Raw genomic sequence first — 26,851 nt, 5'->3', positions numbered from 1 at the left:
TGTTTTGAGAGTTTTTTGTGATTCACTTAGATAAAGTTTATCAATGACTTATTGGGGGGGCTAAGTCCTCGTAGTGGCGTAGTGACTCGCCTCAATCCGGGTGGCGGAGGACGAATCTCAGTTGCCTCCGTGTCTGAGACAGTCAATCAGCGCATCTTATCACGTGGCTTGTTGAGCGATACCGCGGAGACCTAGTGCATGTGGAGGCTCACGCTGTTCTCCGCGGCATCCACGCACAACTCACCACATGCCCCACTGAGAATGAGAACCACATTATAGCGACCACGAGGAGGTTAACCCAACGTGACTCAACCCACCCTAGCAACCGGGCCAATTGGTTGCTTAGGAAGCCTGACTGGAGTCACTCAGCACGCCCTGGATTCGAACATGCAACTCCAGGTGTGGTAGTCAGCGTCTTTACTTGCTGAGCTACCCAGGCCCCCTATCAATGACTTATTAATGAAAGTTCATAAGTGTCCCTGATGACACAGTAACATGATTCAATCAGTTAGTTACTACATTGTGGTCTGTTTGACCAGCTGTTTTGATATAAAGCCTTAAAGTATACTTAGGTCAGACTGGAAAGCTGAGCATCCGCGCACAGGTTGAGCGACGCAAATTTCATCATCAGTAGAGTGCTCGAGCACTGACTGGTGCAGTCAGATTTTTCTAACCATGCATACTCTGAACATTCAGTATGTGCATGCATCTGGAATTATTTGCACTAATTAGTGGGTCCACAAGGTGGCAACTCACTTTTGAGCCATTGCTGTCACAAAGAAGTGCTAGAACATTTTATCACCAGTAAACAACAGGAGACAAAGCTGGAAACCACAACAGTGGATGTGCACATTAAGAGCTCGTGTGTGAGGAGGTCAGGAGATATCTGCTGCATTTGTATAGCTAGAGTCTGAAGGAATATAAGACATCTTCATGGGTCTAAACTCTTGAAGAGAAGTAGTCCAGTATTGCATAGCAGCCGTAGTGCGCATGCGGCAACCAGCTGTGAAATACGCACAGTCAAATCAACTATATTTAGAATTTTTGATTGTACGCAGAAACTTTGGGCTTAAAGAACTAGAAGTGGTAGAAAATTGGTTTAGTCGAGCCATAACACATCAAATGGTCAATTATCCAGTCACTTTGGCTATCATAAAACACAGCTGTCACTGTAGACTTGTAAAATTAGAAGTGTGATTTTCTGCCTGAAGAGCGGCGTGTAAAAATTTATCTAATTTATTTTGACATTCATTCATCTAGTTAAATGCTTTCAGGAGTTGTGGATGTATCTCTGATGCATTTTCTCTTCTAGAGGTCAAAGAAGTTGTCTCAAATAAAGGATGGGACCAAAATATCTAATTTCCTTGTTGGCTAAGCCGCCAGGCTTTTACTGATTTAGCCCTGTCATTGAATATTTTTTTTTTTTTTTTTTTTTTTTACCTTTTAGGTTGACCCAAAATTTGTACTGAACCTCCTGGTTGTGTTTGTCAGTATGGCATGGGATGACTGTATGTAGGCGTTCTCTTTGGCTTGTCGTCTGCCACCGCCTCTTTTCTTTCCCAGAAGACATTGTTCTTGAATCCAGTTCTCCTACCCTTAGAAAAATAGGACACGCTGAAAGAATGGCACTTATTACTGAATTCTTGTCCTGTGAGACAGTGGATCCAAATGCAATGATACCAAAGTTGTCTTTGCTTTAAAAAAAAGTCTGTTCAATAATGAACTTAACCATTGAAAAATACAGCATTGTTCAGTGTGTTACATTATTAATTTCATCACACAGCAAACAATGTCTATTTTCTTATAATAAAAAAAAAAAAAAGCAGGTCAAAGCTTCATGTCCTAAACACCTTAAGTCTTTTTTACATGACTTGCGTCAAGCTCTCGACACAAGGAGCCCTTCAAATTGACACATGAAAATCATTGCAGTTTACTCACAGAAGGGTGATTTTATGAGTTTACTGGGTAGCAAGACCAAAATTGTACACCCTAAACAGTGAAAATAAATTGAGATGACTATTTCCCCCATGGTATTTTGCTGTGCAATGACAAATGTAACTGAGCTGTAAAGTATTGTTCCGCGGTTCAATACAAGAAAAATATCTTGATGCCTACTGCGGCAGTCATTGACAGACGATGATTGACGATATTGGGAAATGACAAAGCCATGGAGCTGAAATGTTGCCATATATATTAAATAGTAGCCCAATATTTATCATGCACTTACATTTTTAGACACTAATCAAAATATTAAAACATTAAAAGCATTACCGACACACAAACACAGAACTATAAACGCAAACCACCACGTTGGCCACTACGTGAAGCCTATAGCATGGGTTTGATGCAGAAGTATAAACATTTCCTGAGAAATTCAGACAGACTTGAGGGCGAGTAATGATGACAGAAGTTTCATTTTTGGGTGAACTGCCCTTTAACTACCTGTTAAAGTATTTGTTAAAGGTATCTGCCAAGAACAAACAAAACAAATGTAAGTCAGCATGTGATGAATTGACTGAAGGCCATAATGTTGGGAAAATACATAACAAATCATTCTATCTGAATAAAACGAGGTAAGAATTGAGAAAGTTTGCCCCCCGTGAGATTAAGGTGTGTACAATTTCAAATGTTTTAGTATTATACATTTTCTTTCATACGTAAGAAAAAATTTACATTATACCTGAAACATACCCAAATGAATCACAATCGAATCATATTTTATCTGAATCAAATTGAGAGCTTGTAAATCGTAATCGAATCAAAATGGAAAATCTGTATCCATACCCAGCCCTAAATTTTGTTTAGTGTTTTTGTCTGGTTTCATCCCACCATCTTCCTTAAAATAATCATCTTTGTCAAAACAACAGTATCTTTGGCTCTGCATTGGTGTTTTGAAATGCTGTATATAAATATCATCATGTTTGAAATCCTGCATCAGGTTTGAGTGGATTTCCGCAGTTGATTTAATCATAGCACCTCTTCCAAACACTGGTTGTGTAACTGTTCTTCTTCCATGTGGATTGGCACATTTAACTGCTCCTGCAGAAGCATTAGTGGTCCAGTCTAGTGGATTCATGTCACTAAATGCACTGACATGATTTTAATCAAACTATATAGCACCAGAAAGAACAGGTTCAGACCTCCAAAGCTTTGATCATTTGCTTTAGTAGAGTGTCAGAGTTGAAACCGCTTGAAGGTCAATAAAATGCTATGTTGTAAAGTGGCTTTGCCATTGCATGGAGTGGGTGTTGATTGCTGATGCAGTGGTCGAAATCGATTGATTGAGGTCATATTTTAGCTTTGCTGTAGCACAGTGACATATTGACGATCCATACAGTCAAAATATATCTCAGCCCTCACAGCAGGACTGTAAGAAAAATATCATTTCTGGAGGGATTGTGGTGTATAGACTGCAGGTCAGCAATAATTTAAGTGGCTGTGCTATGTAAGCTGTGCAGGACCGTAACCACCCATTTATTACTTCTATTATAATACTGCTTATACATGGAAGATGCATTGGTTAATTCTCAGTGTGTTTGCCAGTCTTATTAAAATCGCTCATGTGTCTGTCAACATATTTCACCATGTATACCACTTTCTGTTTTTGTTTTTTTTTTTTTTTTTAAAAGTACACCATGAAGTTTCAAAGTGGGGACAAGTCCTTGGTTAAATGTAACAGATCTCAGTGGTAATATTTGCTAATAGTTAATCTATAATTGTATGCTAAGCGCTCTGTGTTTGGACTCATTCTTTCAGGAAGAAGTCACAGAAATGGGATGAAATGAATATTCTGGCTACATATCATCCAGCAGATAAGGACTATGGGTTAATGAAGATTGATGAACCCAGCACACCGTACCACAGGTGAGCAACACACGGTAAACCAAACATCAATAGAGGTAGTCAACATTCTGTAAATGTCCACATGTATTTAGCTATTAGTAGGGATGTCCCAAGACTGATACTGGTCAGATACCGCGCACATGTACTTGTACTCATGCTCATAAAAATGCTTTGATACCAAAAACTGATAACATCTGACATACGAATGTCTTAACGTAAAAATTCAGCGCACTAATTAAAATCACGTTATGTCCTAGTGATATTATTTAACTGCAAAAGCTGCAATTTAATTAGATAAATCTTTAGTTTGCATGTGCTGCACACTTCAAATGTGAGTGCTTGTGAATGTGTGGAGCTGGTGTTGTGCTGACATAAAGATATAAAGTGATCATACCTTTCAGAGCTCCTTGGCTCAAACACGGAAAACACCATCATGAGTACGCACTGTTTGTAGCAGATGACAGCAGGCAGAGCGCTAATACACTTTGTAGTGCGAGGCACATACAGACTACATTTTTATTTAATTAAATAGCAGCTTTTTGTGTTGTAATAATCACTTAGTCACGTAGCAACCGGCTTTTCTGGATTGAGAAGCTACAAATTACGTTAGCAACACAGAAACACTATATAAAAGCTCTGCCAAAATAAAAGCTCAATTTAAATGGAAAACAGCACGACAGAAATAGATCACTACTGTATAGTTATATAATATACTGTAATACTACTAATAATACTATTACTGATAATAATAAATCAATAGTAATTGTATTACATTTAAGCAATAGCCCCTTTCACACATACAGCCTTTTCCAGAAAATGTACTGCAATTTTCAGGTTAGAGGTCATGTGTGAACACGACCCTTTTGAAAATGCTGGTAAATTTTGCTCTGGCAATTTCCAGAGAAATTGTATCATTATCTATAAATTTCCATATTGATAATATGTGTGAACCGAGCCATAAGGTTACTGGTTTCAGTTCGTATGAGGTCAGGACGTTCTGATGTAAGAGATGACAAAAGTATTCCGCACTCTAACACCGGTGATTTGGAAGTAAGAAAAATGTCAACAAATTGGTCAGTTAGTGTAACTAGAGCCCTTCTCTTCATCTGAGCGGATGAAAAAATTTGCCATTAGCTTAAAGGAACAGTAAGAGATTCCTTTACGTATGATAAAATTACCAGCCTCCTTCGGGAACATGCAGACCTCTTAGTACGATATACGTACACAAATTTGCTTTTCAGCCACAGATAGCATCGCTGCCTTCAGATGCTAGCGACAGCATTTTGTTCTTTGTAGTTCATCAGTCTTACTTGAAATCGTCGCATACGCTGTCGTTGAGTCTCGAGCAACTCCATAAATGTAAACATTGGGATAATCCAATTCTAGGTGTGCGTTAAACGATTTTATATGCACTTCGCTGAGGCACGTCTTGCATTTAAAATCGTTATAACGCACACCTAGCCATGGATTATTCATTACTTATTTCTGATATTTGCAACCCTCTTCTGAAAGCTTTTTTGGAAACAAAATTATTTTTGCAATTGCGTTTGGTGGCATAAGTGGCCAGAAATAACATACTTCAGCTTTAAATTTTAAATCTATACTTAAGAGTACTCCCCTCCCTTGGTACTGCTTTTAATTTTTGCTGATTTTAATTTAAAAAAAATCATTGTACAACAGCGTCTTTTTGTAATATATTTTAAAAATGATTGTGCAGTAATTAGAATCATCATTGTTTAATGAGAATTACCCCTGTAGTCATTCAAGATTGTACAATGAGGAATACTGATTGTTCTGATAAGATCTCTTGCTGAGGCTGTATGAATTGAGTTGAAACAGTTACTCTACTCTCTGTATATGTTACTGCCGTGTCTTAAAAATACAAGAGATGCACTTTGAGGCTGCAACTCAATATGACTGCAAACTTGCAGAAAAGGTCATGCCATCTTTCTCCCCTCGGGCTGTCGGCCAAAACTCTTCTGTCTCTCTTAGGATGGTTGGCGAGGACGAGGACGAGGGGGCGCTCAGCGACTCAGATGGGAATACAGTACTACCCGGAGATGACCTCGCTAAGAAGTAAGTGATGTCTGTGAAACTACTGTACAGTTTAAAGCAGTGCATCATTGCTATCACGTATATGTGCATATGGGCTTCGACAGCATCCTGGAACCACTAGTCAAAATACTTCTAGTTTGCCTCTAAATTAATTACAAAAAATCTTATTTACAAATTCAATACGAAATGTAAATTTTAGAATTGGTAAAGTATTTGATAGGTCCCCTTTTTGCTTCAATGACAGCATGCACTCGAGCTGGCATTGACTTCACAAGGAAAACATGATGATCCACTTCACAAGGAAGACATGATGATCCATGTTATCCAGCAAGATTTGAAAATGATTCAAAGAGCATATTGTAAGCTTTAATGGAAGCAAAGAAGTCGCCTTTTGTATAAAGGCGTTAACATTGTCAGTGTCACACAATTTGCAACTTAGAAATGGTGCAGAATCTTCAATATTTATTCTTCATTTTATGTTTCTTATGTTTAAAATTTTTCCAAATCCTAACTTTATTTCCACATTTAAATTTTAAAAAATCCCAGATTGTCATTGTGGACTAAGACTTTTGGACCCCACTGTATTAAGGTGTCCAAGACTCATACAAAAAAGTTTTTTCTTCAGTTATATTTTGACAACTATTTTAGTTTGTACTTTTTAGAGCTAATCGTCAGGGAAATGTGGTTTGCCCTGTTTTCATTGCCGTGTTGTCAGAACACTCTAGCAAAGGGCTTCACACTTGTTTAGATGTTAGAACTGGTGCTGGTGAACTAAAAATAAATATTAGTTGAATTCAAGATTAAAATGCAAATTTGATTGCTTAAATGAGCATTCGAATTTTGTATGTGTGAATGCAGTTGTCTAGAGACTTTTAAATTGACACAGCATCAAAAAATGCATTGCTACTGCACAAGATGCAGAAAAAACAGCTGGACACAGCGCAACAGTCAAAGGCATCGGTCTAGTGGTTCTCAACCCTGTTCCTAGGCCCCCCAACACTACACATTTTGGAAATCTCCCTAATCAAACACACCTGATTCAACTCATCAGCTCGTTAGTGGAGACTCCAAGACCTGAATTGGGTGCATCAGAAAAGGGAGATATACAAAATATGCAGGAACAGGGTTGAGAACCACTAAAAGACGGACTCTTTTGGCGTGAACTACCCCTAAGGTGTTGGTCTTTGGTGGTGGTGTCTTGGCTTGCTCTTATGAGCATCTCGCTTCAAAAGCATTATATACGTACATACAACTTTTTTAAATGAAAAACACTGGTACTGCTGGTATTATGAAGCTTGAGTATGTGGTAGTACTATGGCACCGATATAGGATAATGTGCAACACTAAGTTAGCATAGAACCATCTGTTGAAGCATTTATTTTCTTATTTTACTTTCTTTTTTCTTTTTTTCTTGAGAATATGAGCTGGCTAAATCTTTTGACTTTATCATTTTACACACTTTTGTTAACAGCCAGATATGTTCTTTGAAATAATCGCTATAACATAGTGCTGATTGGTTTATATTGATTCGCTGTACCCTCTTGTGGATGTAGAAGATGATGTCGATTTAAAAATCATATGCCTTGTAGATTTTTCCTCCTACCTGATATGATTATGATTTTTTTCATAATTGTGCAGCCTTTACTGCTTCAATTTTGATACAATTACATATTTTTAATGATTTGACATGATATACACTTTATTAGGAACACTATGTTTCTAATAAATTGCCAGATGTGGCCTTCTACTGTTGTAGCCCATCTGCCTCAAGGTTCAACATGTTGTGTATTCACTACAATTGTACAGAGAGGTTATCTGAGCTACTGTAGCCTTTCTGTACCAATACCTTTGTTGTCCTTTAGCCATTTTGCCAGAAATTTGGAGGTATGCTTGGGGTCATTGTCCATTTGAAAGACCCATTTGCAACTGAGCTTTAACTTCCTGGCTGATGTCTTGAGATGTTGCTTCAATATATCCACATAATTTTCCTTCCTCATGATGCCATATATTTTGTGAAGTGCACCAGTACCTCCTGCAGCAAAGCACCCCCACAACATGATGCTGCCACCCCCATGCTTCATGGTTGGGATGGTGTTGTTCAGCTTGCAAGCCTCACCCTTTTTCCTTCAAATATAACGATGGTCATTATGGCCAAACAGTTCAATTTTTGTTTCATCAGACCAGAGGACATTTCTCCAAATAGTAAGATCTTTGTCCCCATGTGCACTTGCAAACTGTGGTCTGGCTTTTTTATGGCGGTTTTGAAGCAGTGGCTTCTTCCTTGCTGAGCAGTCTTTCAGGTTATGTCGATATAGGACTCGTTTTACTGTGGATATAGATACTTGTCTACCTGTTGCCTCCAGCATCTTCACAAGGCCCTTTGCTGCACTTTTCGCACCAAACTACATTCAGTACACCTATCAGAAGCTAATTTGCTAATTGTCTAAAGGCTTGACATCATGGAATTTTCCAAGCTGTTTAAAGGCATGGTTAACATAGTGTATGTAGACTACTGATCTACTGGATTTGTGATATAGTCAGTTAAAAGTGAAACAATCTGTCTGTAAACAATTGTTGGAAAAATTACTCGTCACGCACAAAGTAGATGTCCTAAACGACTTGTCAATGCTATAGTTTGCTAATATTAAATCTGTGGAGTGGTTAAAAAATTAGTTTTAATGACTTCAACCTAAGTGTATGTAAACTTATGACTTCAACTGTATTTACAGTACACAGAATTAAACTGAATCTAGCAGAGGACATTTCACTTGCACAAGGATTACGGTACTATAACGCTTGAGAAAGCTTGTTTGACAGAAATCATAAGCTCAGTTCGGATTTGCAAAAGCTGGGCCTGCCTAAATTTCTCATTGGTCAAGGAATGCCTAAGTTGCAGCAAAAGTTAACATTTTAGTTGCATGATGGAGTCTCACTTTGGCAAAGCTATGGAACGCCCCATCCCCATTGGAATCATCAACAAAATTGGGTTACCTGCAATTTTACTAGTTTTCTCATCTCCTGCACACAAGGTTAGTTGAATACATGTAGTCAGAGATGTTACATGAACTAACAGAACCAAGTTCACATAGAACAGATGTGGTGTACAGCCTACAGGCGAATCAACGGTCACAACAACTCCAACCCAGCTGCTAACCCATTTCAATATAGCGTTAGCACATTGTCTTCTCCACTTATCTCTCTTATCTTTCCTATGTGCAGTTTGACATCATGACACTATGTACAATCTACACCGTTTACATGGTTCCTGTCTCTCAAATGGCATGGCACTAACAATGCCAAGGTCATGGGTTTGATTCCCAGGGGACACACACACTGATTAAATGTATAGTGCACTAGTTGCTTTGGATAAAATCGTTTGCCAGCTGAATAAACGTAAACATGATTTTAGAGCTTGTTTATCATCCAACATTCTAGTAGTGTCAAAATACTTAGCACTTTTAGGTGGGGAGAAATTCTGATCACAAATGTCTATATGGGTGTTTCTTCAACTTCGGGCACTTGCATGTTCCAGGGGTCGTTGCTTATTAAAATGAATGGATTCCAAGTTTTTTTCACATTAAAACTGACTTGGGAACTTTTTACCAGGCCTTCATCATTTATTTTTAGTACTTTTCAAAAGCTTTTTAGTATGTATAGATTGTATAATCTTTTTCAATTAATCTGCCTCTAAACAGCACCTAACATTTTTTTACTATAATTGTTCAATTCATATCTCTCTTTCTATCTGGGCAGTTCTTGGACAGAATAAGCTGTAATGTGGACTCAAACTTTTGTCATTAAGTCAAAGGTCTGGTTATGCGAGACTAACTCCAGACCATCAGAAAGAGGGAATCTTTTTGACAGAAGAATTCATTGGGTATTTTTTCCCCTAAGAGAAAAGCACTTAAAGTCTTGGAATAAATAAAACTGCTATGTTTTAGTGTAGGCTTTGGGTCTTGAAATGTAGTCCCGTGACTTTAAAAGCCATTGATGCACTGAGATGGACACGAGTGAGTGGTTCATTAGCTGCAGGGAATATTGTTTCCATCCCAAACCTCTGAGTTATCAAACTGCTCTGCTTTGATCTCTCAACTTCCCTTGCTTTCTCCGTCCGTATCTTTTAGAGGTCGACCAATATATCGGTTTTGCCGATTAATCGGCACTGATAACAGATATCTGGAACTATCGGTTATCGGCAAAAATTCACACCGATAGTTTTTCTCCATTGCGTCCAGTGCTCTGGAGCAGTTAGGGAGGGTCCGCTGCCATTATACAGTATGAGAGCGGCCTCTAGAGGCGAATCACTTTACTGATGTAAAAAGGTACACTACAGTACACGTTGTCATATCATTATAAAGTAATTAATTTGTTGACTAGATGCTGCATTAGTAGAGAACTGCAGTATCTCAGCCGACAAGGCTGCGAGCATGCTAACATTGACAATGTGACAAAAACACACCCAAGTCTTACCCAAATGTTTAAATGTCACGATTGTTACCATCTATTACCATCTATTTGCATTAGTTTATATCCAACTGGTCACATTTATGCATTCGTTAGCCAGCTAAGTTGCATATTTAAAGCTAGTGACGTGAGAAAGCAAATTAGTATCTTCATGCAGCCGAGAGAAACGTAAAAACAAACCAGAAACGCGTCTGATTTCAAATGGAAAAAAAAAATATCCTCACTGTAATACGTTGACTTCAGATCAGTCACATTCTTGCGCTTAAAAAAGGCTAGATACAGTGCACAAATACAGTTTAACAGAAAGCAGGTGCCCCAATATGCTTTTAAAGTTCTTTTGAATTAGACACATCATCTAAAAAACAGCGCTCCTGCACAAGATGCTGAATAAACAAAAACAAAGGGAAACAGAGATGTTCGTCTAGCATGCGTTTACATAGAAAAACAAATGGATGGTTGCAAAAGCATTCGGTGTGAACAGGTGGAGGTCTTTGGCCATTGCATCTTGCTCTCTTATAAGCTTTTCTCAAATTAAGCAATGAGTTGTTTAAATGCTTTGTCAGGAAATATGTTCAACTTGGAAATGTGTCTCGAGATCCTCACGTTCGATTCCAGTCTGTTGTGTTTCATCTGTTTGAACAGCACCTGGCCTGTGCTCTTAGTCTGAGCCGCTGCACCACAGAGTTCAGCCGAATACCACTGCTATCTGTGAATATTGCTTCTCGACATACAACTGTACTGAATAAAAAACAATGTGGTATTTCACTGTTATTATGAAGCTTGAGTCTGGAGTAGTAGGAATCAGTGCAAGTGTAACACCATGTTAACTGTCTGTTGCAAGCAGTTGGCACCCCTCATGATATAATATTGGGAGGAGACTTTAATCTTTTTTATGGACTCTCAGTCCTTGATCATAGTGAAGCAAAAGTGTGTAAACCCCTAGAGCAACATTGATGCTTCACAGGATGTGTAAATAATCTTGTTCTTTGGAGACTTTGGATAATTGGAGACTTTTGAACACATCTGGTAGGGTCTATAAATTTTTTTTCATCAATCCATAAGATTTATTCTAGAATTGATTTTTTTATTTAATTTTTTTATATCCAAGTCCCTCATTTCATCTGTTGTGGATTGCTCAATTGGAAACATCTTCGTCTCATAACAAACTCCAGCTGCTAGGCGGAACAACACGAAAAGAACACAAAGCGCTCAGTTTCCTCGGACAGTCAAGTGAATGTTCAGTGAGTCAGGTCCACTCGGCTGCATCGAGAGCATCACACAATGATTTATTCCATTGAATTTATTAAGGACATCGCTTGGCATGTAAATATTTTGCGACCATCCTTAGCATCTATTCTCAATTTGGCCAGGAACACCAGTGCAAAAGCGACCTTCCAAGAGTTTCTTGCATCCCTTGAATCGATCACATTTCTCTTTTGTCGAATTCGCAAAGTCTGGGAACAAGAAAATGCTGTGGTTCTTCCAAGAAAGCCTTCCTTTACTCCTCGCCTCACATAACACAAGATCTTTATCGGATGATCTCAGCAATTTGGCCAGAATTGATCGGGGCCTGTCTCCCTCAGCGGATTTCCTAGCCGGAACTCTGTGAGGTTGCTCGATTTCCAGCTTATGGCCTGTTATGTCGAGCAGACTTTCACCATAACACGGCCTTCTTCGTCTTCAGGAATTCCAACAATTCGAACGTTGTTTCGCCGGTTACGATTCTCCATATCTTCCAACATTTCCCAAACACACTCCAAGTCCTTCTTGGTCGCTAATGGATTAGCAGCTAATTTCCTCTCCGATGACTCCTGATAATCAATCTGTTTCTCAACATCCGACACTCTTGTAACCAACTCGGTGAATTTCGTCTCCATGGCAGTGATCGATCGACGTTTTACAGCAAGATCCTCCAAGTCAGCAATGACCTTCGTCAACATTGCTGTCATGTTCGACAGTTGATGCTGAATCTTTTCCACCGCACCGGCCAAATTGAGTCCCGGGCTTTCGGCCTGTTGCTCAGGGGCCTCAGCTTGAGCACATAAGTGTCTTTTAGGGTCTTTCACACTGGCAGTTTAGTTCGAAACAGCACGGTTTGCATGAAAAATTGATAATGTGAAAGCTGTCATGCGGGGAGCGCACTGCGGTACCGAACCCGAAACTACCTGTAGGAGGTGGTCTGAGTTCGGTTGCAATGGAACTGTAGCGCGATTCGCGTGAATGTGAAAGCAACTCTGACTCGGGTGCGCACTCCTTCAGGAAGTAACGTAACCTGCGCCTGCGTTTTTCATTCCTGAATGTCCCAAAAAATAATGACACCACAATGACATACAAGTACAATCAGCACTATAAATACTGTCTGTGTATCCATCTATCTATCTATCTTATAAATACTATATATAAATACTATTATAGGTTATAAATATAGGGTATAATAGGAGATGACAGTGGCATTAACTTCACCTTGGACACGAGCGTGAGTAAGTGTGCAGTGTAAACAAAGTTGCAAATGAATTCCTTGCAATCAGCTGTCTCCTCAAAAAACGCCATTTGCGAGCAGCAGCAAGCTGCCTTCCCCTGGACATCTGAAGAGTTACACCATGAAGCGCACATATACGCAGTTGTTGTTCACTCTGCTGTGCATAATGGCACCAAAATAACAAAAAAACTAAAAGTATGATGAGTCGCATTGTGTTCTCCATGCATGTTTGTGATGACGTAAGATGAATGCAAATGGACCAGGGTTTGATAGAATCAAGTGAGTGTGAAACCAGACCAATGCTGCGGGGGGCACCGGGAACAATCACACTCGGAATCGGACCGCAGCAAACGTGCCCAGTGTGAAAGCCCCCTTAATGTCTCCAGAGCCTGAGGATTTTGAATTCTTTGACATATTGTCTTCATAGAACAGTTATGGAACAGGGTGTTTCGAATCTCACCAGTTTATGACACAAAAAGTATTAAAACTAGCAAAGTGCGCAGAGCTTGCTGTTCACACGTCCAAACCTCGCATGGCGCCACGCGACTCCCGCTAACTGCAGCTATTTAAGGTTTGGTGAATATAACATGAACCACAAGTGTAACTATATTACAGATGTATGCTGATTTGAATGAGGAATAAATTACATAATTTTATTGTGTCCATTTATGGGAATATTTATGGTAATCCTTCTATCATGTTCATTTATATGAGTATTTATGCTTATTCTTGTATCATGTCCATTTATGAGTATTTGTAAATTCTACTATCGGTGCGATAATATTAAAATTTTAGGTTTTTGGCCAGTGTTTCGGCCACCGATTATATTGTGCACCCCTAATGATTTTTTTTTTGTTGTAGTTGTTGTTTTTTTTTTTTTTTAATGCAGTAAATGCATTTATCTTATTTGACATTATTGCTGTTTCAAAACTTGGTGAGCTGCCTGTAGGCTGCATTTGAAGGCATTATACATATACTTCCATTGTGATGGCTTTTCAAAAGACTCATATATTAGCATAATTATATACTGCCTTCTAAGATGCAACATTTTGGCCAAATTCTAAGGCATAATCACATATATCTTTCACAGAGAAGGCAATCCCTGCGACCAAGCTCAGTGAAGAAATAAAACCAAGATGGCGAGAGAAATATCAATTATCAATATAATAAACAGCTGAATCAATACTGAGAAGTTTGAGTGCTGTGTTTGTATGCTTATAAGAGTAATACATCATTAGCAAGCAACATGCAGCTGCCTGTGTAGGCAGTAGGGAGCAAGGCAGCTCACTTGGTTTTTGTAGTCTATAATGGTTACATTCTCTCTGTCAGGCTGGCAGCAGCGGTGGAGGGCGCTGAATCTCGCTTCATGAGAGAACCAGAAGAGGAGAGCAGTGAGGAAGAGGAAGAGGAGGAGTTGAGTCCAGAGGACCAAGGTGACACACATCTCTCTCTCTCGTGCCCTCAGCTTCACTTCTTCACACTGATGTACATTAACACAGCTCACCTCACAATCAGCCTGTGGCTGTTTGGCTCAAACTCTGAAACACACACTGATCCAACTATTTGTATTGACCTAACATTTTTTTTTTTTTTACATATTTACTGAATTTAAAGATTTAATATTGATGTATAGTTCAAATGCTCTCTGTCATTGTGACTGGTTAAAAACAAGGTATCTGGTCTATTACATTAATGTACTTCAGAAATATCTCCATGATGCAGTGGTGTAGTATGTTTATCTCCTTTTGTCAGTGGACAAAAATCATTAGATTCTTGTGTTTAGAGCTGTGTATGTCCTGTCTGTCCTCAGCCAGAAAGAAGCAGTTTCAAATGATGAGGAAGATGCATTATAATGAAGGTCTAAACATCAAACTCGCTCGACAACTGATCGCCAATGAATTAGAGGAGGAGGAGGAGGAGGATGAGGATGAAGAGATGAAGGATGACACAGAGATGGAGGACATCACCATTGACCCCCCACAAGATGGTAAAGAAAGATGACATTTAAATATTCACCTCTTTTGAAATCTGTAAATGTAAGTAAATGACCAAAGTATTTCATGATGGTTCATTATAAACCACTTAAAGGAGTTTTCAGGAAGAGTTTATCCACAAATGAATATTGTCATAATTTATTCAAACTCATGTTATGAATGTTGTCTTGAAGCCTGCACTGTGGTCCAGTCGGGCCGGATGTCAAGATTTATAGTAATTCTTATGTTGCCTTTATGTCCTTTTTGGAGCTTGAAAGATTTTTGGACCCAATTGACCTGCATTATAGGAGTAAAAACACTCCATACAATCTATGAAAATATATATATTTTTTTTTTCCGCAGAAGAAAGTTGAGAGATTGAAGTTGAAACATGAGTTTGAGACAACATGAGGGTGGGTAAATAATGAGAGAATTGTCATTTTTAGATGAACTGTTCCTTTTAGCTGACAAAAAAATGTGCAAATAAATTCTACAGGAAGGACACAAACCATATCTAGAGACCAGAATATAAAAGAACACAGAACAACCTAACTACAACAGAGTAATGTTGAACACCTTAGCAACTGCATAGCAATGCCCCAGCAACCAGATGTTATATACAGGTACAGGTATATATCGGTTGATGGGCACTATGGGTGTTTCTTAACGCTAAGAATGCAGAGAACAGACTGGCGTACTTATGAAGACCAGTCTTGCCAAGCTATATTGGAAGAACGAACATTGAAGGACAGGAGGATGTAGAACATGTAGAATTACTTTATTAAAATGATGCCCAACAAAACTGCAAATGTTGACGGAGTATGATGACTCTTATGAGCCAACAGACTTTCGCGAGCTTACAGCGAGAAACTCTTGATGGAAAACGCACTAAATGTCCTTTGTCTGACTTCGTAGTGCAGCTATGACTTCTGGGACTTCAGATGGGTTCTTACAATTCACCGTCTGATGCATCCTCGATATCTGGCCTAATTAAGAACGCATCCGCGTATTTTTATGCATTCTTGAGTATTGGAATTGAACTTCGGCAGTGGATGCTGTTGTTGAATGAGCCCATGAGACCGTAAGAATGCACATCGGGAAACAGCCCATGTCTGTACCTGTCAAAATAAGGACATGTGAAAAAATGTTTGGGAAATAAATAAATAGATTCAATAAATCGATTTTAAAAACTATTGATTCATTGATTTAACAGTTATTGGCTTTTCCCACCACTTTAGTTATTGGTATTGGCAAAATCCAATCTTTAATAGCAACCACCCAGAACACCCTAGCAACTAGCAATGCCCTAGCAAGCACCCATAACACCTTAGCCACGTGCTTAGTGCCATTCAGAACACTAGCAACCACCTAAAAATTATCTAGAAAACCATAGAAATTATTCTTTGTCTGTATTCTGCCCTTTGACACACCCTTACTTGTCTGCTACCCTTTTATAAACCCATCTTTGCAGTAGTATCAAATGTCTTTCTTTTTAAAAAAACAATTATAATGATCTTATGTGAATGTTTTTCACAAAATGTATCATAAAATACAATAAAAGATGGTAACACGTGCATATTAATGCCACGTATAGCATGTTTGCGTTAGTATTAGCGCCATGAATGTAGAATGTAAACTTGGCAAATGACCAGTGTTGTTAAGTTACTTAAAGTAATGCATAACTAATTACTTCTTTAAAAGTCATAATCAGATTACTTTACTGATTGTCATCAAAAATTAATCACTTTACTAATTACTTTTAAGTTACTTCTCAAAACACTTCACAGATGTTTTTTCCACTCAATAGGCCTCATTCATGAAAAATGAGCAAAACAAATTTTTGTGTAAATCGTTCGTAAAGCCGCACTGATGTAAATTCTCATTATACGTCAGATTCATGAAAGTTTTCGTAGTTTCAAAACGTAGTTGGTACAAACAAAATTAACACCTGCTCCCGAAAATATGTACATTTTCATTTATTTTTACAAAGTATAGTTATTTCCAAACTCTGCTTATCATTTTTCCAGCAGAAGTGCTTGACATGGGGTGGTAAAAGATTTATGGAAAGATGTTTGATTTTTGCGTTTGATAATGTATGTCCTCCTTTTTATTTGATTTGAGCTCTATAATTTAGGTTTCATAATTTAGTATAGGCATCGGCAAATCGCGTTCACACATCCTCCACGAGTGGGGCGGTTGTGTTGGACGTTCACATTGGCCGCGTCTCTTCCACAAGAAACGGTAGCGCCTCTGCACAGAAAATAAAGTCATCTGTGGGGTCCTGCGCCAGATTTTTCCGTTAATTAGGTCATAATAAGCTCAGGTTATTGCTGCTTCAATGACAACAGCGGGCAGTCATGTGCTCTTCATCTTTATCAGCACACTTGGTTGTGATTGGCTAATGTTGTGTACACCTATGTACACAGAATGGCAAAAGGTCTGGCAGTTTATTAATTGTTTCCTTTATTAAGATATGTTGAGATTAGTTGCATTCAGACATATACACTGTAGTGTACTAGAGTTTTGGTTTTAATCATTTTGATTTGCTTTTCTGTCTTTTCAATAATCTCCTGATTATTTTAGTGTTGTACTGCACCCAGAGCAGCTGAGCTCAGCGTGAGCCACACGGCAAAAATTGACTCAACGCCGAAACGATGCCGTTACAGCGTTTCAGTCAAAAATCTTCTTCTGGCATTCCATTAATTTCTCTGAAGATTCTTCCAGTGCAAGTATATCACTGTTACCATCATGATTTACCTGAGGAGTTACACAAATGATGCGCTGCGAACTGAACCAGAACATTTTCATGTTGGTAGATGTAACGGGGTAAGGGATGGGCAAGGAGGCGGCGGGAACCGGCAGAACAGTCAACGTAAATTTAATGACATAAACTCAACATAAAATAGCATAAAACACATAGACACACACACACACACAGTGGTCGACTCAGGCATGTTGTACTCCCCTCCCTTCCTGGAGGGGGAGTGTTGCCCTTCCAGCCGTGCCTGCCAGCAGGTCTTCCCCGCCTATCTGGAGCCCTGGGAGAGACAAGGGGAGGGAAAGGGGAGAGGGAAAGAGTGAGGCGGCGCGACAGAGAGAGGAGAGAGAAAAAACTGGCTCGCCGGTTCCCGGACATGCCATTGCCTGGTCCTCAGCCACTTCTCTGACCTCTGGCAGACGACAGCTCACTCCTCCCCTGGTGGATGGCAGCGAGTCCTCCGACCCCTGGCAGACGGAACGGCTCCTCCCCTTTCTCGGCGGATGACAGCGGTTACTCTGTCTCTCGCCAGCCGGCAGCAACCCCTCCGTCCCCAGGCAGATGGCCACGGCTGCTCCCCTGGCAAATGGCTGCGGCGAGGACTCCGCAACAGCGCATCCTTCCTCCTTGCCGGGTTTTGGCACCAATGTAACAGGTAAGGGATGGGCAAGGAGGAGGTGGAAACCAGCAGAACAGTCAACTTTTTACCCTCTGGGGTCGATGGACACGCCGGCGCGTCTTGCTGGATTTTTTCCTCATAACAGCGGAAACAACTTAAAATACTCATCATTTTTGGGCATACAGATAAGTGTAAGACATCATTAGAGACTATAAAGGGTCTACTTTTATTTGTGTACACTCACAATAACAATAAAACCTTGTGCTTTTGTAAAATAAAGAAAACAAACAGGGTGCGCTTTCAGCCGTCTCTGTCTCCACGAGCAACTTTCTGAAACACGTCACAAAAATGAACTGAAACTCAGCGAATACTTATCACACAAACATGAAACATATGTCTAAAGAAAGCTTAAAATGTCTACTTTTAAATAAAATAATTCCAATTTAAAACAAATATTCTCCTGCAATGTAATCTGTATGAAACAAAGAGATGTACAGTTTCTCCTGGCTCAGCTAATTATCACTAATGTGATCACACCAACCAGCAGAGCGCGCTATTCATACGGTAATGTGCTGAGGCGATCAATGCAAATGGTAAACGCCCCCAACAATGCCTTAAAAAAACATCAAGTTCATCATCAGATTCGTTCACTTTCCTGCGTGTTTGGAAGATGGCATGCTACACAGGTGAGGAAGAGTTCACATTTTCCTCAGAAGAAGAGCGGGACTCCGATGAACGTTTGCATTTTTAACGTGCTATTTTATATAAACATGTACATATTTTACTAATTGGACTATTTCCAGACTTGCCAGCCAGTATTCAGAGTATTGAAATTTGAAATATGTCCTAATAGGCAAGTTTTAGTTGCATTTAAATGTTGTTTTGGCTAAAGCAGGTATTTCAATTGTATGCTGTATGATATAAATATAATATGTAATATGATATAAAAATAATGATGAAGTAATGATGCTGAAAATGCTTTGATCACAGGAATAAATTGCATTTTACAATATATTCAAATAGAAAAGTTATTTTAAATTGCAAAATATTTCACAATATCACTGTTTTTGCTATATTTTGGATCAAATAAATGCAGCCTTGGTGAGCAGAAGAGATTTCTTTTAAAAACATTTAAAAATCTTACTGATCTAAAACTTTTAAACGGTAGTGTAGGTCTAAAGTTTTTAAGTCTTTATGTAAAGAAAATGTATAGTCAGATTACTTTTAACTTAAACTTGATTTTGTGAATAAGCTACAAACAATACATTCAATCATTAAGTCTCCTCACATTCATTCATTCTGTCACATTCCTCATTGATAGGCCCAGGGAAGGGGTCTTTGTCTCCTCAGGTGTGAATCACCTCAATATTCATGATCATCCACACCTCCTCACATATGGCCTTTCTAACACTAAAAGTGTCTTACAAAAGTTAAATGACTATATTGTTTTGTATGAATGAGCGATCAGGATGACGTTCACATCATTTTGTAGCAAAAACTCTAGGCTACAAGATCCAGTAAACGTTATTTTCTCAAAAATACAAACATGCACATACATGTTGCTCACATATTATTGTAGCCCAGTTTGTGCTGAATACAGTGTTATCAGACTTTAGCCATTAATATGTTTTTAAGCAACTGAAAAAACACAAATGTCAAGGCATGTCAAAACTTATCCAGGGCCCAAAACACCCTCAGACCCCAGAGGGTTAATGACATAAACTAAACTTTAAAATAACATAAAACACATCGACAAACACACACAGTGGCCGCATGTGGCTCTCTCTCTCTCTCTCTCAAACTGGTGCCTCCGGCTCGCCTTTATCCCCCTCCCGGCTGATTAGCGTGATTCAGGGGTTGTGTCTTCACGGCCCGGCCCCACCGCCCTCCTCGTCACAGTGGACATCCTCCTGCCGGTGTGAATTTAAAATGTTTTACACTCATGTCAAAACATTTTTATTGACTTCTTAAACTGTTTGATTCACAAAAGAGCCTCTGATGACAGCAAAAACATGTGATGGCAGTAAGTCCTCACTTTCATTGAGATGCTATTGTGCTTGCTAAATCAAAATTTCTCAAGATGAATGCACTTCATTCATAAAAACTATTTCGTTACTGTTCCACATAGATGTTAACAGCATTTACTAGAGAGTCTGGTGCTTTCTTTATATGGTGTTTCATGGGTGGAAATTATGATAATTGTGAATGAACGTGCACACGCCTCCTATTTACGAATGTTCGGAATTCACCAACATACATGTTTTACTAACAAATCTGGGGAGTATGAAGCATTTGTGAATCCAGCGGAAAGTTTTTCAGAAATGTCCATTTTATGCGCAATTTCTCTGAATTTACTCACATATTTACGAAAGTTTCATGAATGAGGCCCAGTGGTCAAAATAATGTCTATATAGTATTTCCTCCTTGTTCATTGTTGCACACAAGTCATATATACACGTCAGTGCCTCAAGTTTCACTCTTACGATGACTTAAGAGGCCCTTCAGCAGTCACAGAAATGCATATAGATGGACATATTAAATGTATTCTACATAATATTTTAGAAATGCAGTATGTATAACCCAAGTAATGTACTTAAAGGTATTAACTCATCTGAAAGTTTGTAATCTTGTTATCTGATTACAAGAATTCAAAAGGTAATGTTACAATACTGTTGGGCCTCATGTATTCAGATAGAAGACAAAGGCAGGCCTAACACAGTCGTAAAAACCTAACTCAAGCCCCCACATTCCAAGTCGTAAATTATACTGATAAAAATCGCGCCAAAATCAAACAAAGGTAGTCCAAAACAGACTACAAATTCCATGAAGCCTTGCTCACTAAAGGATCGAACTCTCAACTCCTATTGGATGAGGCACACAACAGAACGTCCCTCAAACATGACATCATCAGGAGTTGAAATACCTCTGAAATGCTTCCAGGATTTGCTTCCAGCAACTTTGTTCACCAAGTATAGACGTAGTTCATCGCTGCTCTCATGTGCAACCTCGTGGCACAAGGAAGTAACGTCCGACTTCACTGTGGCCATACAATCTCCATCTCTCTGGACGAGTTGAGATTACTCTGTGTTCAACCGAACACTCTAACGGATCCGAAGGAGACCGCCGAGCAATTCTCATCTTCATCCGTTTGCCTACAGAAGTGAAGAGATTAAAGATTTCTCTTCCCTCTTCAATCAAGTCGACATTTCTGAGTTCTCCGCCAGCCCGCCGAGAATCAACAGCCGTACCGCCTGCTGACAGAGCGAGGAAACGGCCTCCCGTCATCACCCGAGCCTCAAGGAACCGGGTCAGAGTTAAAGGACGGAGGAAAACACATTCTACCTGTGTCCTAATGTGATTCAAGTAAGAGGTTTACGTCTGGGCAGAGATAGAATATTATAGTGTGTTATTCTTGTGTTTCAAGGTTTTTGCTTGTAAAGTTTACGGACCGCCATGTCCGCTCATTATTAATACTCAGGGTATTAATTATCACAAATTTGTTTTGCTGTATTGTGGTCCAACCAAATTGGACTGTTGTGCAATTTTGCCATCGCGGGTGAGACAGGTAAACCGAGTTCATCCATTAAAGAGTCAAAGTACGTGGGACTGTTTACGAGCCGTCCACCGCGTCTCTGAGCGATGGACTAACAGCTGCTTTCTTTCCCACGATCGCGAAATCGGCTTTAGGGCCGTCACTTCTCTCTCTCTCGTACTAACTGCACGCACGCACGCGACCACTCACAAACATTCTGGCGCACATTTTTGGCTCGTAGATAGCTTAAATGCTAAAGCCCAGCTTTGTCCCTAAGCTATCGTACAAGCGGATACACGCGGTAACTGGTAGACGCCATTGACTGGTTTCTCTCCACCCCCATTCGCGGTCATATTCCCTGGCCGGAAGTCTCGCGTGACATACTCTCCATGAGAGTCACGTCCGCCATTTTGTGCGCGTCCCTCCTTACACACACACACACACATTGTCTCACACACACACACCTTATGTGTTATAGGATTATTTTTATTTCCATATCTAATCATATCACTGTTTAGTTTGTAGTTGTAAGTCGGAAGTTTATTGACTGCATTGTATTAATTATTAATTGATATTACTGCATAAATAAACTTTGTTTATATTACAAAGAGAAGTGTTTTGGTTTGTTCTGCATATGCCTGTGTCATGCTGACGGGATGTCAGTGCTCGGATTCAAACCTTCATTCGTTGTTTTATTCTTCGGATGTCGATTTTCCTAAGAAAACAATCTAATATTGAGATATTATTAGTCCCTGATTTCAGGGTGGTGCCCCGTCAGTGTTAATCCTTATTAATATTCTATTGATTTTTGATAATTGATAATTGTCTTTGATGATTGTTGAATTTGAATGATCAATAAGCTAGTGTTAATTTTAATTAATGTTTCATCGATGTTAACAATTAAAGATTATCTTTGATAATTGTTGAATTAAAGGATTAAAAAAAGCTAACATTGATTCTCATCAATGTTCTATTGATTTTAATAATTAATTATCTTTGATAATTATTAATTATTGCTAATAACCAAACCCGCTCCTAAACGTAGCGCACTACATTTACTGGAGCCCCATATGAGGTTTTAATGAGTTAGATTCAATTAATTAATTTAAATATTATTTAATAACTAAAGAAATAATTACCAATTATTTCTGATAGTAACACTGATCTAAACAACCAGTAAAGCCCTACAATACTTTTGTTTAACTTAAGTAATTAGATTACAATAACTAATTACTTGGTAATTAGGTTACACCCAACACTTCAAATGGCACATTATCTGCAGATTTATTACTTTAAATCATTGTAGAGTGGTTAAAACAGCTGCTTCTACTGATCTCATGTGGATTCTTTTCATAGAATGAAGCATGTAGTCCTTTTATTATACTCAAACTGTGAACAGTGAACATTTGCACATTCTGTGGTTCACATTCTGCACATATTTTGCATATCCCTGCACAACTGCACATATTTTACACAACTGTACAGCTCCTTTATTAAAACCAGTCAGTTTACTTTTTCTCTATATATTTTATCTTAAATATAGTTTATTATTTATCTTGCTATGTTTATTGTAATTGTATGCATCAAACACCGTCAAATTCCAACTTACTTGGCAATAAAGTAAATTCTGATTCTGATTGATAACTCAGTCACATTGGTTAATGTTTTATATTTCAGTGCTCCTCTAAACGCTGGACCCAGTAGTGTGCGCAGTGTCAGAATGTTTGCAAACAGTACTGTTGCTCGATTGTTTCGAGCTTCTTCTATCTCTGAGCCTTTAAGCGACAACCCTGTCAACCACCTACAACAAATGTTGTTTATTATTTAGAAGTTTTCTTTTTATGAAATGGATTAAAACTTGTCTCATCATGTAACCACATTATGTTTGGAATCAAAATAACTGCTGTCAACTCTTTTGCAGCTGATTCCTTGGATTCGTAAGGATGTGAACAGTTGTCCCTCAACTCCTGCCTTGTGACATGAACCCCTTAAAGGCACAGTGATGTCACTGGTGAAGCTCCACCCTGTGTACTCCAACACTGCAATGCCACACATATCATCTGGCCCCTTTATTTGCCAAACCTTTATTGTCATCATGCTAAGAAACAAGACTGTTATCAGACAGTTACAGGCTGGACTCCACCCTCTTCATGTGCCCAGAGAGCTGCCTAACTGCCACTCAACTGAAACGTACGCTCATGCCCAGCGCTGCTGTTTTCATACACCTGATCTCTTGGTTTGACCATTGACTTCCACAATGAACCATATTGTTTCTTTTATTTCCAAACACAAAATGTTATTAATCAATTTATTTAAATGAAATTGAAGAGATAGCATGATCTAAACAAACGAGAGTTTTAGCACATACTGGCTTTACATTGATGCCGAAATTTGAGGTTAAAATCAAGGGGACTGATGTGGCCTTGGGCTTTTGATTCTGGCACGCACATAAAGCCTGTGTTAAACTGCTCAGATGAGCTCTACTGTATGCATGTCTTCAGAAAACCATGTTTTATTACATTGGCACTAATTGTATCTCTGTCCTACGTATGAATTAACGGGTGAATATTACTTAACTAACTGTAAAACTACTGATGAGTAGACTGAATCCTTTGGTCATCTCGCTTGCTTTTCCAAAACTACGACAACAGCTTAAATAGATGCTAAACAGATTTTTTTATTTTTTTATTTGACTGCCTTTTTTTAACACCATTTTGATGGGGTTATTTTTTTTCTGTGACAATTAAATACGGTAATTGTCCATCTCACAGTACCAAATTAAAAATTAATTAATTTTTTCATAACAGTTCCACTGCTAAAATGAAATGGCACCATTTGTTTTATTTTTTTTTTCTGATGTATTTTATCACTTTATAGTTATGAATTTGTGCACATCTCACCAAATAAGAAATTATATTTTGCATAGAGAAAATGTAGCTCAAGTTTGTTTTTCTTTTTCTCACTGTGACAATTTTCAGACAATTAAGCACATTTTCCTCTTTAATTTTAATTACTCTAATGCAAATAAATCTATATTTAAATTGACAAGTATTTTGGTAGTTTTTTTTTTCTTGCATTGCCTTTTTAATATATGGATTTAATAAAAACAAAATGTATAACAGCAATTTTACTATGATATGCTTTATTACAGAGAGTTACACAAAAGAAATCTAGACTAAGGCATTATGCTAAAGAATTTGTCATGAAAATAATGTCACAATATAAAGATTCTTAATGGTCCTATAAATAGGTTTCATTTTCTTTTATGTAAAATGTCTTAAATCATTTGATTTTGGGGTGAAATAGGGACAGATTTTCGTGAGATTCACTCAAAATAACATTACTTTTTGAAAAAGTTACATTGCCTTTAATTTATTATGGTTGTAATAAAAAAATAGAAAAAAAATTGTATGACAGCAATTTTTACTATAATACAAAAAATACTGTATTACAGTTATGAAAATTACAAAAAATAAAAACAATGTCCATAGGCATTACGTAAATGAGAATTTTGGGGGAAATTATACAGTTTGTGCTTAATTGTCATGAAAATGTCAAAAAAATAATTTCTTCATTTGATTGCTTTTTTTTTTTAACAGTTTCAGTTTGAATATATTTTTAGACCCTTTTCTGGCTGGTGAGTTTTTCCTCAACATAAAATGGCACAATCAATTATTTAACATCTTAAAATTGTGTTTTTGTCAGTGTCTTTTCGTTCCTATCGGTTTGAGAGTGCAGAAACACTGAAGCACTTATTTCTTAAAGGGTTGTATATTGTTAATAAATATCTGATGGTATATTTTACATGGATGAAATGGAGATGAAATGCAATGTAAATTCAGTGTTGTGATGGCAGGAAAAAGTAAAAGTCCTGTAACATAAATGCTAAAGTGCTTTGGTTATATGATTATGTTGACTTAACTAATTTTTTCTTCATGTCTATTTGGGTAATTTGGCAATTTCTTTGTCCATTTTTACAACCCTAAGATTTGTGTCCCCACCCCCACCCCTGCATGTTCTTCAGTTGAAAATGTGCAGATTTGTCAGCCATTAAAATGTTGATATGAACTTGCTCTTTCAGGAATATCTTTAAAAACTTACATTCATTTCAGATTCACCATTTTAACCAGTTTGCCCAAAATACTACAGTTAGCGTTCCTACATTAAATGTATTGACACTGTAACAAAATGAAACCTTTTGAAAGCCTCTTACATGGTCCCACACTAATTGTGATTTTACAATACAATAAATACTACAAGAACTGAAGTTAACTATCCTGTAACTATAAGCATATTACCCATGATAATCAATGATGCTGTCTAGCTACTCCAGACTCTATAATAACCCGTCCATCTAAAATAAAATATATTTACTCAACAAATATAATATGTGAATTTATTTTGCAATGAGTTTTATTCGTTATATATTTAAATAACTTCTGAGCGTTACATCAAAGCCAGCTCGTGGTGTCTTTCTGTTGCACGGTTTGACGCGACGCGCCGCATCAGACTCCTCCAGTGTAGATGGGGTGTTAGAAAGTAAAATATAGGCCTATGTCATAAATCTAACAATAGAGGGCAGCAATTTACAAAATAAACTAACAAAGAAAATATAAACTTGATCCAACGCTTAGTGACATTTTTTGTATTGAAGGAAAAAAAAAAAAAAAATTCCTTTTTTTTTTTTTTTTCCCTTAAAGGTGCACTCAGTAATTTTACCTCATTAAAAAAAGTTTAACTCCTAAAAACATGAATTGTAATTTTGCAAGATATGTTGGAAACCATGGCCACTCACCTTAAAATTAAGACTCCAGTCATGTCAGTAACCATAGAGAGGGTCCACACATGGGGGCTGCCATTTTAGAATCACATGACCAGCTGAATACTGGCTTAATCTCAGTATCCCTCCTGTTATTTGACACTTCCACTCATTGATTAAAGTAATCATGGCTGACTGAATACTAAATTTCTACAATGGCATCTGAAACTGAAAACTATTGATTTTAAATTATGCTGCATCCAAGCCGCTAGATGTCAGTGTGAGTCCAAGAAGACAAAAGTTACTAAGTGCACCTTTAAAGTGATTTCCGTTTTTCATTTTGAATAAAATTGTGAGTGATTAAGTCTG

General features: G+C 38.1%; 1 protein-coding gene across 2 annotated transcripts in view; it reads left to right on the top strand.

Moving 5' to 3' along the window:
• LOC127438319 (protein phosphatase inhibitor 2-like) overlaps positions 1-26,121 on the top strand; it is a 47,861-nt gene extending 21,740 nt beyond the window's left edge. The window contains exons 2-7 of one of the 2 annotated variants that reach the window (XM_051693829.1): positions 3,757-3,864; positions 5,836-5,919; positions 14,171-14,274; positions 14,652-14,828; positions 15,178-15,227; positions 23,645-26,121. In XM_051693829.1, the coding sequence (XP_051549789.1) occupies positions 3,757-3,864; positions 5,836-5,919; positions 14,171-14,274; positions 14,652-14,828; positions 15,178-15,188 (484 nt within the window). In that variant the 3' untranslated portion in view covers positions 15,189-15,227; positions 23,645-26,121. The remainder of the gene's footprint in view (positions 1-3,756; positions 3,865-5,835; positions 5,920-14,170; positions 14,275-14,651; positions 14,829-15,177; positions 15,228-23,644) is intronic. The other variant, XM_051693828.1, reaches the window with a different exon arrangement.
• Positions 26,122-26,851: the final 730 nt, after the last annotated feature.

Source organism: Myxocyprinus asiaticus, chromosome 49 (assembly GCF_019703515.2).
Source record: "Myxocyprinus asiaticus isolate MX2 ecotype Aquarium Trade chromosome 49, UBuf_Myxa_2, whole genome shotgun sequence".
Classification (NCBI taxonomy): Eukaryota; Metazoa; Chordata; class Actinopteri; order Cypriniformes; family Catostomidae; genus Myxocyprinus; species Myxocyprinus asiaticus.
Note: the sequence above shows the minus strand (reverse complement) of the source record. Positions and strands in the feature narration are given on the sequence as shown.